Source organism: Ascaphus truei, chromosome 3 (assembly GCF_040206685.1).
Source record: "Ascaphus truei isolate aAscTru1 chromosome 3, aAscTru1.hap1, whole genome shotgun sequence".
Classification (NCBI taxonomy): Eukaryota; Metazoa; Chordata; class Amphibia; order Anura; family Ascaphidae; genus Ascaphus; species Ascaphus truei.
In genome coordinates, this window is record NC_134485.1 from 143,894,291 (window position 1) to 143,907,135 (window position 12,845).

At 43.4% G+C, this 12,845-nt stretch overlaps 1 protein-coding gene across 1 annotated transcript in view; it reads left to right on the top strand.

Annotated features, from left to right (window-relative positions):
* Positions 1-6,892: 6,892 nt before the first annotated feature.
* CA4 (carbonic anhydrase 4) overlaps positions 6,893-12,845 on the top strand; it is a 60,092-nt gene continuing 54,139 nt past the window's right edge. The window contains exon 1 of the mRNA XM_075589606.1: positions 6,893-7,051. Coding sequence (XP_075445721.1) covers positions 6,991-7,051 — 61 coding nt within the window. The 5' untranslated portion in view covers positions 6,893-6,990. The remainder of the gene's footprint in view (positions 7,052-12,845) is intronic.

Consider the following 12,845-nt stretch of genomic DNA (forward strand, 5'->3'; position numbering starts at 1 on the left):
CGCATGCGCATTACGCACAGGCTATAATAGAAATGTTTTCTAAGTCCCCACGCATGCGCAGTAACCATTCTATGCGGCGCTTATGATTTATGGCCTCAGAAGCTTTACCAACGATCGGTTAATGATAAAAACAACCCAAATAAAGGTACAATGCCAAGGATTCCCCAGATAATGGCTTTTATTAGCATTTGAGCAGTTTATTGAGTTAGTTTGGGCGAGAGCTCAGTGCGCATGGGCAACAGCTGACAGCTATTGATTTTGCAATTAGGGTACTGCAAGGGTATAAAAGGGTCCAGACCTCTCTCCCCCAGTAAAATTTGTCCCTGAAGAAGCTCCTTTGCTGGAGGGAAACGCGCGTTGGACGCGCAATGTTGTCAGTCTCCTACTTGGAGCTGTTTTAATGTAGTGTCTGCAGTCTCCTGGTTCTAACCGTGCAGACCATAGGAGTTAGTCATTTACTTATTTAATTTCATAGGTAGTGTGCCTGCAATCCTTGCACTCCATGTGAGGCATTTTCACAGTTTACCACTGTGAATTCACCTTAGCACTACTGTGCTTGGCAGTTTCATGATGCAGTGAATATACCACCCTTATCACTGCATGTGCCAGCTCTATCACTTAAGCACCCTCAATTGAACGCACTATTAATCTCTATTGAAGTGCGCAGTGTTATATTTAGCAGGAAAGCTGGATATTCAATCCTTTTGGCCACTCGTGTGAACATCTATATACTCTTTATTATCTGGTCTCACCGTTGCTCCAGAGGGGTTAACACCCTGACTCATAGCATCCGATGTCCTTTATATCCCACCAATATTAACTGGTTAATTGGGATAGTATGATTCAATAATTAACGACACGGATGCCTGATAGCGTTGATTTAATACATTTTTAATTCACATTACACATTACTTTGGTAATATATGTTTTAAGGAATTTATTAAAAGTTAACTTTTATATTCTGTTGGTGTGCATTTAAGTGAATTCTTTTAGGGGGCACATCCAATTTGTGTCCCCCCTTTCCCCTTTTTTCTGATCCCTGTGAATGCCAGAAAACTAGAATATTTTAACTCATTCTCTGCCAGTTTACTTTACGATAGGGTTCAGTATCACTCTGCGCTTCTGATGTCTGGAGGCGCTATTGCATCAATACTTTTAACACTTTTCGCTGTGTATGCTGTAAGCACAACTGGTAGTCATACAAAGTGGGACAGATTTATTTGCAGAGTCTGTACTTCACTTTGGCTCTGCGGCCATTTTAGACCCTCACATTTATTCTCAAACCCATAGACCTTTCAGTGTCTGCCGGCATTCTCCACCATATGTGACAAGCGGTTTCCTTACATTGCTCTGCTGTCTGTCCATGCTCTTTATGACACAATATTTTAGGGCAAACAAAGAGATAACACGTAGCACAATATTGTATCATGCAGGCTTCTGTCTGCTTTATTCCGCCCCAGCAGGATACTGCAATACTTTAACTGACATACATTTGAGGTACTCAGGCTTCTGCCTGTTAGATTAGTCACGAGTAGTGGAACTGTCAATACTTTGTAATACATTTGAGTTACTCAGGCCTCTGCCTGTTTATTCCGTCCCAGCAAGAGACTGCAACACTTCCATAGAAATACATAAAAAATAAAACCTGCTCAATTATAGCACTTACTAGACAGCGATTTCCCTCTCAAGGGTTTGGTGGCTTTTCCGCTTTCCAACCATACTAAATACAGAACATTTATAATCGGTTACATAATTCATAAGAAGAAGGGTTTTTCTTACCTTGAAGGGGTGTTCTCTCCTAACTGGCTGCTGGTAGCAGCGGCAACCCAGCCCTCAGACAAGAGTGAGGCAACAAACCAAACTGCTTTAAGTACCTGCCTCAATTAGTCAGGCAGGTAAAGGAAATTGGAGCAACTGTGAACCCTGGTCTGGATTTCCCATCCAGCAACTTATGAAATAGTGAAGCTGTGGTATATATATGTGTGTGTGTATGTATATATATATATATATATATATATATATATATATATATATATATATATATAATCAAAAAATAAATAGATGATACCGTTCTGTGGCTAACGAAATGCTTTTATTTGTTCGAGCTTTCGAGATACACTGATCTCTTCTTCCGGCGATGTTACAATGAATGAAGCAAGGATAACTTAAAAACAGTGTCTCTTGGAATGTTATCTGTGCTGGTCCTTCCCCCGATGTGGATGTGTTTTATGGCTAGAGGTGTCAAAGGGTTACTGAAAGCAAGTGAAGAAAGAGTGTGTATGTGTATCAGTGTGAATAAGAATGAATGGAGAGCCCACAGTATAAACAGTGCTCTACACAAGGTGTGTGTGGAGTGAGAGGGGATATAAATGGTGTGGGTGGGTGTGGAAATGTGAGAGTTTGTAGCACAACTAAAAGTGTGTGTGGATACTATGTGGTCCCTATTGGTGTATAGGGATGGAAAAATAAGGGGTATTAGTATGTGTGAGAGACAGCTGTGTGTGCATACATATAGCACAGTATGTACAGACATGGCCTTTAGCGCTCATGGGAAGAGAGTTCGCTAGTGTCAGTAATGACTCATAAAATTTCGATCTCTGTTTAGGCCACTGCTAAGTGTCCCGAACAGTTGCATAAATTTGTATTCATGCAACCGTCTCTCTTTCGGGGTTTTAAGATTACCTTTGAGCATGGCAACCCTCAGATCAGTGTGTGGGTATATATCTATCTATATCTATCTATATATGTATATATATATATACAGTGTTCGACAATCCTATACATTTACTCGCCCGGGGCGGGAGGATTTATCCATGCTGCGGCCCCTCTGCTCCTTCCCTGTGATCCCCCTGGTCCCCACATGGCTCCCTACTCCCCACCACGGCAGCTCTCCTGTCCCCTGCTCCTGTCCCCTTCCCCTCCTCCTGTCCCCTGCTCCTGTCCCCTGTCCCCTCCTCCTGCTCCTGTCCCCTTCCCCTCCTCCTGCTCCTGTCCCCTTCCCCTCCTCCTGTCCCCTTCCCCTCGATCCACCGATCGAAGCCCGGGGCGGGAGGTCCCCGCTGCTGCAGCCCGGTTGGCTTGCAGGGGGGGGCTCGGCCCTCACCACGTGCCAGCTACCTTCATGATTGTGCAGCCGCCGCATGAGGTGGGGGGATGTCGGCCTGCCCCCCCCCCCCTACAAGCCTGCAGCTTGGCCGTGCACTGTGACATGCTGGCGAGGGGAGCAGGGCAGTGGCGGCCACGACTGTCACCTGGGGCGCCCAGTGGGGGATACCTTGCCACGTGCCTCCCACCCACCCTGCTGATTGGGGGGGGGATGTCGGCCTGCCCCCCACACGAGCGGGAGATGGGCGCGGGTGGGTGGGGGAGGAGCATGGTGCTGGTCATGGCCTTTCCTCCCCTGTGTGTGTGTGAGAATGTGTATGTGTGTGTGAGAATGTGTATGTGTGTGTGAGAATGTGTATGTGTGTGTGAAAATGTGTGTGTGTGTGTGTGAGAATGTGTGTGTGTGTGGGAGAATGTGTGTGTGTGTGGGAGAATGTGTGTGTGTGTGGGAGAATGTGTGTGTGTGTGGGAGAGTGTGTGTGTGTGTGTGTGTGTGTGTGTGTGTGTGTGTGTGTGTGTGTGTGTGTGTGTGTGTGTGTGTGTGTGTCAGCATGTGTATGTGTGTGACAGCAGAGGTCCCCCCCCAGTCAGTAACCCCCCCCAGTCAGTAACCCCCCCCAGTCAGTAACCCCCCCCCAGTCAGTCACCCCCCCAGTCAGTCACCCCCCAGTCAGTGTCAGTCACCCCCCACCCCAGTCAGTGTCAGTCACCCCCCCCACCCCCAGTCAGTGTCAGTCACCCCCACCCCCAGTCAGTGTCAGTCACCCCCACCCCCAGTCAGTGTCAGTCACCCCCACCCCCAGTCAGTGTCAGTCACCCCCCACCCCCAGTCAGTGTCAGTCACCCCCACCCCCAGTCAGTGTCAGTCACCCCCCACCCCCAGTCAGTGTCAGTCACCCCTCCACCCCCAGTCAGTGTCAGTCACCCCCCCACCCCCAGTCAGTGTCAGTCACCCCCCCACCCCCAGTCAGTGTCAGTCACCCCACCACCCCCAGTCAGTGTCAGTCACCCCCCACCCCCAGTCAGTGTCAGTCACCCCCCCAACCCCAGTCAGTGTCAGTCACCCCCCCACCCCCAGTCAGTGTCAGTCACACCCCCCAAACCCCCCATCAGTGTCAGTCACCCCCCCCACCCCCAGTCAGTGTCAGTCACCCCCCCACCCCCAGTCAGTGTCAGTCACCCCCCCACCCCAGTCAGTGTCAGTCACCCCCCCCACCCCGTCAGTGTCAGTCACTCCCCCACCCCCAATCAGTGTCAGTCACCCCCCCACCCCCAGTCAGTGTCAGTCACCCCCCCCCCCACCCCCAGTCAGTGTCAGTCACTCACCCACCCAGTCACCCCTGCCCACCCAGCCACTCACCCAGCAAACCACTCACCCAGCCAGTCACTCACCCAGCCTCTCTCTCTGTGTATCACCCACCCTCTGTGTGTGTCACCCACCGTTTCTCTCCTCTGTCTCCCCCACACTCTCTCTCCCCCCACACTCTCTCTCTCTCCCCCCACACTCTCTCTCTCTCCCCACACACTATCTCTCCCCCCCACACTCTCTTTCTCTCCCCCACACACTCTCTCTCTCCCCCACACTCTCTCTCTCTCTCCCCCACACTCTCTCTCCCCCACACTCTCTCTCTCCCACACTCTCTCTCTCTCCCCCACACTCTCTCTCTCCCCCACACTCTCTCTCCCCCACACTCTCTCTCCCCCACACTCTCTCTCTCTCTCTCCCCCACACTCTCTCTCTCCCCCCCACACTCTCTCTCTCCCCCACACTCTCTATCTCTCCCCTACACTCTCTCTCTCCCCTACACTCTCTCTCTCTCTCTCTCCCCTACACTCTCTCTCTCCCCCACACTCTCTCTCTCTGTCACTCACACTCTGGATCTGGATCTCTTATTTACCCTATATATCTTAACTGCCCTATACTACACCGAAATCTTAACTACCCTATACTGCTTTCTTCCAGATCTGGCTCAAGCTTCACACGGAAGACATCGGAACCCCCCCCTAACCCAGAAGACAGGTAGGGAACACCTCCCCTCCAATGTATAACATTGCGGGAATGAGGGTACCTGGACATTGAGGGACTGCGGATCAGGTAAGATCCCAGGTGGGATTGCTGCTTTAGATATTGTGAAGCGGGGGCATCCAGACACTGGTTAAGGGGTTCAGGAAACTAGTCATTCACACCTGGCTTTTAATTCTAGATCCGACATTTACACACACACATGTAACAAGGACTAATTGTATTATAATGTAATACAATAAATACATTTGTCAAAAACGAATGTTGTTCTGACTAGGAATTTATTAAATGTATTTTATTTGTATATTTTATTTTAAAGCGGGGTTGGGGGCGGGACTAGGGGCGGGGTTTTGGGCGGGACTAGGGGCGGGAAGAGGGGTGGGGTTGGGGGCGGGACTAGGTGGCGAGTAGATTTTTTGGTTGGGCGAGTAGATTTTTGGGTGATTTGTCGAACACTGTATATATATATATATATATACACATCTATATATATCTATAGAAACACAGAAAAAACAGGCGCACTCATAGCGTAAAAAGGTATCACAATATTTATGGAGTCAAGGATAAAAAATGCACACTCACAAACATAGCTTAATAAAAAGCAATTTTGAGTATAACTCAGCCCGCCAGATGCAGGAACCCGGTAACGGATAACTTCAGTGTCCGGTGTAGATACACTGCAGCAGCCTCTGTGGACGCCTCCGCAGCCCGGGGAACACGAGGGACGCCGCCTTCCTCTCAATCCGGCGTCACACAATGAGTTCTCAGCTCCAGGTACCGATTAACCCAGGGAATAGACAACCCTTTCTTTTCCAGAGCTGAAAGTGAGCAGACCGGAATACACAGCCGCCTGTTTGCAGCAAGAAAAGCACAATCCGGGCACAGGGACATCGCGGTACCTGGAGCTGAGAACTCATTGTGTGACGCCGGATTGAGAGGAAGGCGGTGTCCCTCGTGTTCCCCGGGCTGCGGAGGCGTCCACAGAGGCTGCTGCAGTGTATCTACACCGGACACTGAAGTTATCCGTTACCGGGTTCCAGCGTCTGGCTGGCTGAGTTATACTCAAAATTGCTTTTTATTAAGCTATGTTTGTGAGTGTGCATTTTTAATCCTTGACTCCATAAATATTGTTATACCTTTTTACGCTATGAGTGCGCCTCTTTTTTCTGTGTTTCTATAGATATCTTCAAGGAAGTGGTGTTCCCTTCATTCGGGCTGCAGAGACTCTTTTGGCTAGCAATTGGAGCATTTTTTAGGATTTGTATTTTTTATATATATATGTATTTTTTATACATATATCTTTTTCTGGACTTTTCATCTGATATTTTTATTTTTATTTTTGTGTATTGTGCATGTATTATTATCTTTCCCCATTTTGTATAGTATAGGTTTTTTTCATCATTTTTATGTGGTCATTCATATACAGTAGTGGTTTAGGTTGGCAACATTTTTTCTTTCTGTTGTGACATCTATATATATATATACACATATACACAAACATATACACACACACACACACACACACACACACACGCAAATACATACACATATATGAACATACACACACACACTGTATATGCAAACTACTGTAGTATATATATTTTTTTTTCTTTCAGAAATGTTGAGATAGTTACAGTGTAGTTGCTTTAATAATTAAACTCAATCCCTTTACAAGTATTTCCAGTGACATTTATTAGTTGAACCTGGAAATATCCAGCAGTGGGAGGACTGAGAAGGAGGAGTTCACCTTCCTGGCTATCTGTCCCAGTTCTGTATAAAAAGTCTCAGCAGAAATGTGATCACAGTCTAAAGATTCTGATTGATTCTGGCTTCCAGCACTGGTTTATTTCACAAGGGCAAGGATGACATTTCTTTCATTGGTTCTTCTTCTCTGCCTGTGGTTTCACAAGGTGACTGCAGAAGGTAAGACAGTTTTCTCTTTTTTTCTTCTTAAGTCTTCTCTGCACTATGCTTACTGCTTTGTCAGAAGACAGAAAAAGGACAAAGTCCATGAAAATAATGGGGACCATATATTACTTAGCAATTTAATGCCTTCGCTGCCAGAAGAAATAAGCAATGCATTAGGGCTGGGAGTTTGTAAAAAGAGTAAACAGAGGGAAGAGATGGATAGATCCAGTCCAGTACACATTTTAAGTACCAAATACATTTTCCTAATAAATACATACAGCTCAGTGTCATAAAGGCATATCGACTCACAAGGTGTTCACTGTGACTGTTTCTTTTCTCTGTAAATGTTTGTGTCAATGCAATAATGCATTTAAATTATATTTAAAAGATATACCTTTTGTTACTATATATATATATATATTTCTATTTACGTATTATGAATTTTGAGTTATACAGTATACTAAATATTATATATTTAATCTCTTTGTATATGGAGAGAGGGGGAGAGAATGAGACAGTGTGCGAGTGTGCGAGTGTGCGAGTGTGCGAGAGTGAGAGATCAGGCAATCACATAACTTGGCAAAAATGTAAAGGTTTTATTAAAGTTTTAAAAGGACCATTCACTTAATGTTTTCACGAGCGCCCAGGCAAGGTTAGCTTGTGTAGCAGTATTTTCTTTTTGTATATACATATACAGTACATACACACATATATATATATATGTATAGAGAGAGAGAGAGAGAGATATACTGTATATATATATATATATATATATATATATATATATATATATATATATATATACATACATACACACACACACACACACACACACAAAGGGATTTTATATAGGTGCATTATATGTATACAGTATATTGTAGCATATATCGAGATAAAGGGACTTTCCCAATGGCACTGTATCTTTAACAAGGTGGAAAAAAAATGTGTCACTAAAACAGTGGGGAATTGTCTTCAGTGTTTTAGAGTATTGTAAATTATTGGAATTAAGTTTTCCCAATATAGAATTAGAGTTTGGACATCAATATCAGCAGATATTGCTGAAAATACTTGATCTTTAGAAATAAGATGATATATTGTGAATTCAATGGGCAGATCACCTGTATTTTTTCAGGGTTTCTTGTAACAGTAGTTTTTTGTTACAAAGTGCTACTGTACATATTCACAGCTCAATATAACCTCCAGTTTAAGAAAATTAGTATATGCTTTACTATTTAACCAAGTAAAAAGAGATTTTGATAAACATATTGAGCAGGTACTGTACATTCATAGGCACAAAAACACAAAAGCAACTCAGTTATTTTTTTACTGAGTAATTTTCATCAGTTAGGTCCAGCTTCAGACACGAAGTTTTGATCAGGTGAGTATTTGAATGTCCATTTTATTCCTCAGGTGTAATTTGCCAAGCAAATGAATTACCCATACAAATCTATGAGACTGTATTAACAATAATTGTATACTAGTATTTATTAGTAGATACAGTATCTTCAGTCAGTTAAAGGACATGTAATAATATGGTTTAATCACTTTTTTATCTGCTGCAGGCCTTGCTTATTGTTGTGGCTGATACATTTATACTAAATACTCTGAATGTTTATTTGTATGCTTATAACTATACAGTAGGTTTATGCATGTATGTATATCTTTAGTTATATAGCGCCATTTATGTACATAGCACTTCAAAGCTGTGTAGCCATGCCACCTGATGGCTACTATTCTGCCCCTGTACTGGCAGTTGGCCTTGGTACAATCAGGTTGCCAGTAGTTGATATGGGGGTTTCCCCCTCTGAGGAGCTGCACTTGAGTGAGTGTGAGGCGGTGACATCAGGCCTGGGTATGACCAATCATGAGCCAGACCTGGTGCCCTCCTCCTGGCAGTACTGCCCCAAATTCAGCAGTGCCTTCCCCCTCTTGAGGAAGGCTGGTCACACATTAGAGAGGCTGATTATTGTGCTTTCTCCATTCCTCTTCCCTCTGGGGAGAGTGTGTGCCATACCTCTGCCTCTGCTAGAGGGGCAGGAAAGAGCTGGGACTGCTGCGGGTGCCCTTCGCCTGTAGTGAAGATCCAGGGACCATCTTCAGTAGTAGCTGAGAGAGACTGCATCGGGCAGAAACCTGCCTGTTACTGTGCTGTACAGTGAAAACAATAAACCGTTCCTGTTGTTATACCTCCGCCTGGTGTGTGATCTTACTAGGGGGAGAGGTAATCGGTTCTACCATAGCAGATCATCTTCAGTTCCCTTGAGCCTACGGCAGGTGGAGGCGTGGCACTGCTAATGAATACGTAGGGTATGAACTCCAGAAGCCATGTCCTGTGTCCCCACTGCCATCGGCGGATGACTCAGCCCTCCTGTTACTAGCATGTATCATGCACCACATACGTAGTAATCGCCAAATCTTCCACCGGGTGGGGGAAACACCGTTACAGCAGTAATACACGTGACAATAATAATAATAATAATATAACATGACAGTAACAATAGGAAAGGGGGTCCCTTCCCCAAAGAGCTTGCAATCTAATTGATCACAGCAAATCCTGCAGGAAAGCACTTCAGTGGAGGTGTAGAACGAAATGTATCATAATAGGAAATGATGTTTCTACCTATGAATGCAATGTGCATTCTTTACTTTTACTGATAAGAATTTCGGAAAAAAAATCCATTTCCCTTTGAGAATAACCACCACATGTTTGTTTGAGTTGCGCTGTCCTGCTGCCTTTCCTTCAATCAGCAGCACATATAATAGATGCCAGAGAATACAAAAGCATTCTTAAACATGACAGTATCTAGAGCAGTAACTGCAGAAATGCGAAGCGTCATGTCAGAAGAAAACAACATATTTCAAAAATAAAAAAGGAATATATATATATATATATATATATATATATATATATATATATATATACACACATCTTAACCCCGTTATAGCGCGGTCCTCAAGGGCCACCCACGACCACCGCGTTATAAACGGGGTCACGGGGAAAAAATGCCCGCCGGAGGGGGAAAGCGGAGAACTCTCCGAGCGTTCCCAGACCCGGTGGGGCAGCGGCAACAGCACACAGCACTTACCCGGCATCTGGCAGCTCTTCTCCCTGTCTCTGCTTCCTGCTTCTGCTTTCGTCTTGCGAGAGCAAGCTCCCTTAAAGAGACAGTGTGTCTCTGTGTGTGTGTGTGTGTGTGTGTGTGTGTGTGTGTGTGTGTGTGTGTGTGTGTCAGTGTGTGTGTGCAGTGTGCTGTGAGTATGTGCAGTGTGCTGTGAGTGTGTGCAGTGTGCTGTGAGTGTGTGCAGTGAGTGTGTGCAGTGTTCTGTGAGTGTGTGCAGTGTGCTGTGAGTGTGTGCAGTGTGCTGTGAGTGTGTGCAGTCTGCTGTGAATGTATGCAGTGTGCTGTGAGTGTGTGCAGTGTGTGTGCAGTGTGTGTGCAAAAAAAAAAAACTTAATTTTTTTTTTTTTAATTCGGGTTCCACGCTGAAACCGCATTATAGCGGATCACGCTATAACGGGGTTGAGCTGTGTATATATATATATATATATATATATATATATATATATATATATATATATATATATATAATATCCTGTCATTTATATTAAAACAGTTACATCCTATTTGTTTTTACTAAATAATGAATGTATCTTACTTGGCATCAATTATCCCTAAAATGCTAATGCTCACAGCATATACCAGCTAACAAATCACTTGAGTTATTGGGTAGTCTCTCATGAAGTCCCCAATGCTTTAAATAACAGTATAATTGGGGTCAAAATGCACTCTCCAATAAGAATGATAGGACAACAAGAAGTGTTTTTTAAAGGTGCAGTTCCCCCTACTCAATTTTTTCATTTACTTGGATGGGAAGCAGGTGATCCCCAGTGCTATTTTTAGGTCCTAGAATCCCGTTGCTCCCAAGATACTGCTGAAGGTACAGTAGCAGCAGTACCATCCCTTTCAGTAGAAATAAAATGGTTTAATTCCCCTGCATAACATGGGCCAATAAAAAGCAGCAACATTGTCCGTCAATGCTACCTGTTGGCCCCTACTGGTCATTGCAGTGTCCTATTGATCACATGTTAACAGCTGATGCCATTAAAATAATAAATAAATGTAAACTCAGCAAAAAATGGCAAGTTTTCAAAAATAAAAAGTTAGATATAGATTAGGATATCATATCAATGGAGAAGCAATTTCCTGGTCTCCCCCTTGACCTGTACAGCTGATTTATAGCCCAAGACACACATTAAAACATGTTGGAGGTGTATTTAACATCAATGCAAATGCAGGCATGGACAAACCTCGAAACTACAATAACATAAACATTACAATGTCATATACTGCAGGTGCTCCTATCCCGTGGCTTAAGGGTCCCTGGTGGTATGCAAAATCTGACACAATGGAGAGGGTAAACAGAAAGCAGCAAGAAAATGAGCATGCTATTTACACCAAAATGTTTTTTGGTGCCAAACTTCAATAATTAACTAAAACTAAGAGTAATGGTAGATATAGGTAATATATATGTATATAGAAGTACAGATATAGATACTTTTGGCACCGCTAGTATGGGATGTTCTGCATATGGGATATTCTGGTACTTTATACAGGTGGCACACAACTGGAAGGTTGGTAGCTGCTTATATACAGAATGTCCTTCTTTTGTTAGTGGCAGTTAGGGACTCATACATATCTGGAACAATACAGCGGGTTTTCCAATACTGAAATGATACTAGCAAGATACTATAATACCATTTTAGAGGGCCAGCCAATAAATATTCAAAATAAAAAAAAACTACTTGAGGATTAAGTAATGAACTGTGTTATCAGTTTTGTAATGAACTTTCGCCAAAGTCATGCCAAATAGAGGCTATTTGTACACGTGAGACTTGACTCATGGTCAACCAGTCTTATTGCTGCATTACTTCCCATTATAAATCAGCAAAGATTTCCAAAGAGGAAGTAAATCTGTATGGGAGATGAGTATAAAAGTCATAACTGGATGAGCCTGCCTCTCTACAAAATCTAAACAGGGCCACATTGATTTAAGCATTTCATTGCTCTTACTACATACAGTAGGCTGTAGGTCATGATGGCTGGCACGCCAGCGGTCCTTATGACATACAGGATATATAGTGCTATTTTTGTTAGTTTTCCAGTAATCTGAACAGAAATAGAGCCCACACCACTTCTGCTCACATTATTGGGGGGCCAGTTGAGACCATGTGATCTCAACACCAAGCGATGAGGTGGTCACAATCTCTGAAAATTGGTGGCATCCGGTACTGACTGAATTACATGTGACATTGTACATAGGGTAAAGTACAGATACTAACCATAAACATAGCAACTTTATGAAATTATTATCTGTCTTGTCTTAGTTAACAAACATGCTGTAAATACTGTACACGTGCAAAACAAGTTGGCAAGAAACTTTATTTCTTTTTCAATACTCTGTCAGCCACACCTTATATCAGTGCCCTTATTTGTCAACACATTCCTTCTCATCTAAGAATAAGATTAACTAATGGAATTGGTTTGTTTAATGGGTTAAAATCCTGTGTGTAAAAATCTTTTGAAAACTTTTTTCTTTTTAAATGTTCTTTTCATAGTAATCAAATATGTTGACGGGTTCCTATAATCTTCATCTAATCTATATTGTAAAAAGACCGTGGAAAATATATCTACATTTAAAGTGTCAAGACTCAATATATATATATTTTTTTTAATAATAATTATACAGCCATCGTTAGCCAAATAGCTTTTAGAGGATGGCAATAAGCATTGGTGGAGAAGATGAAAAA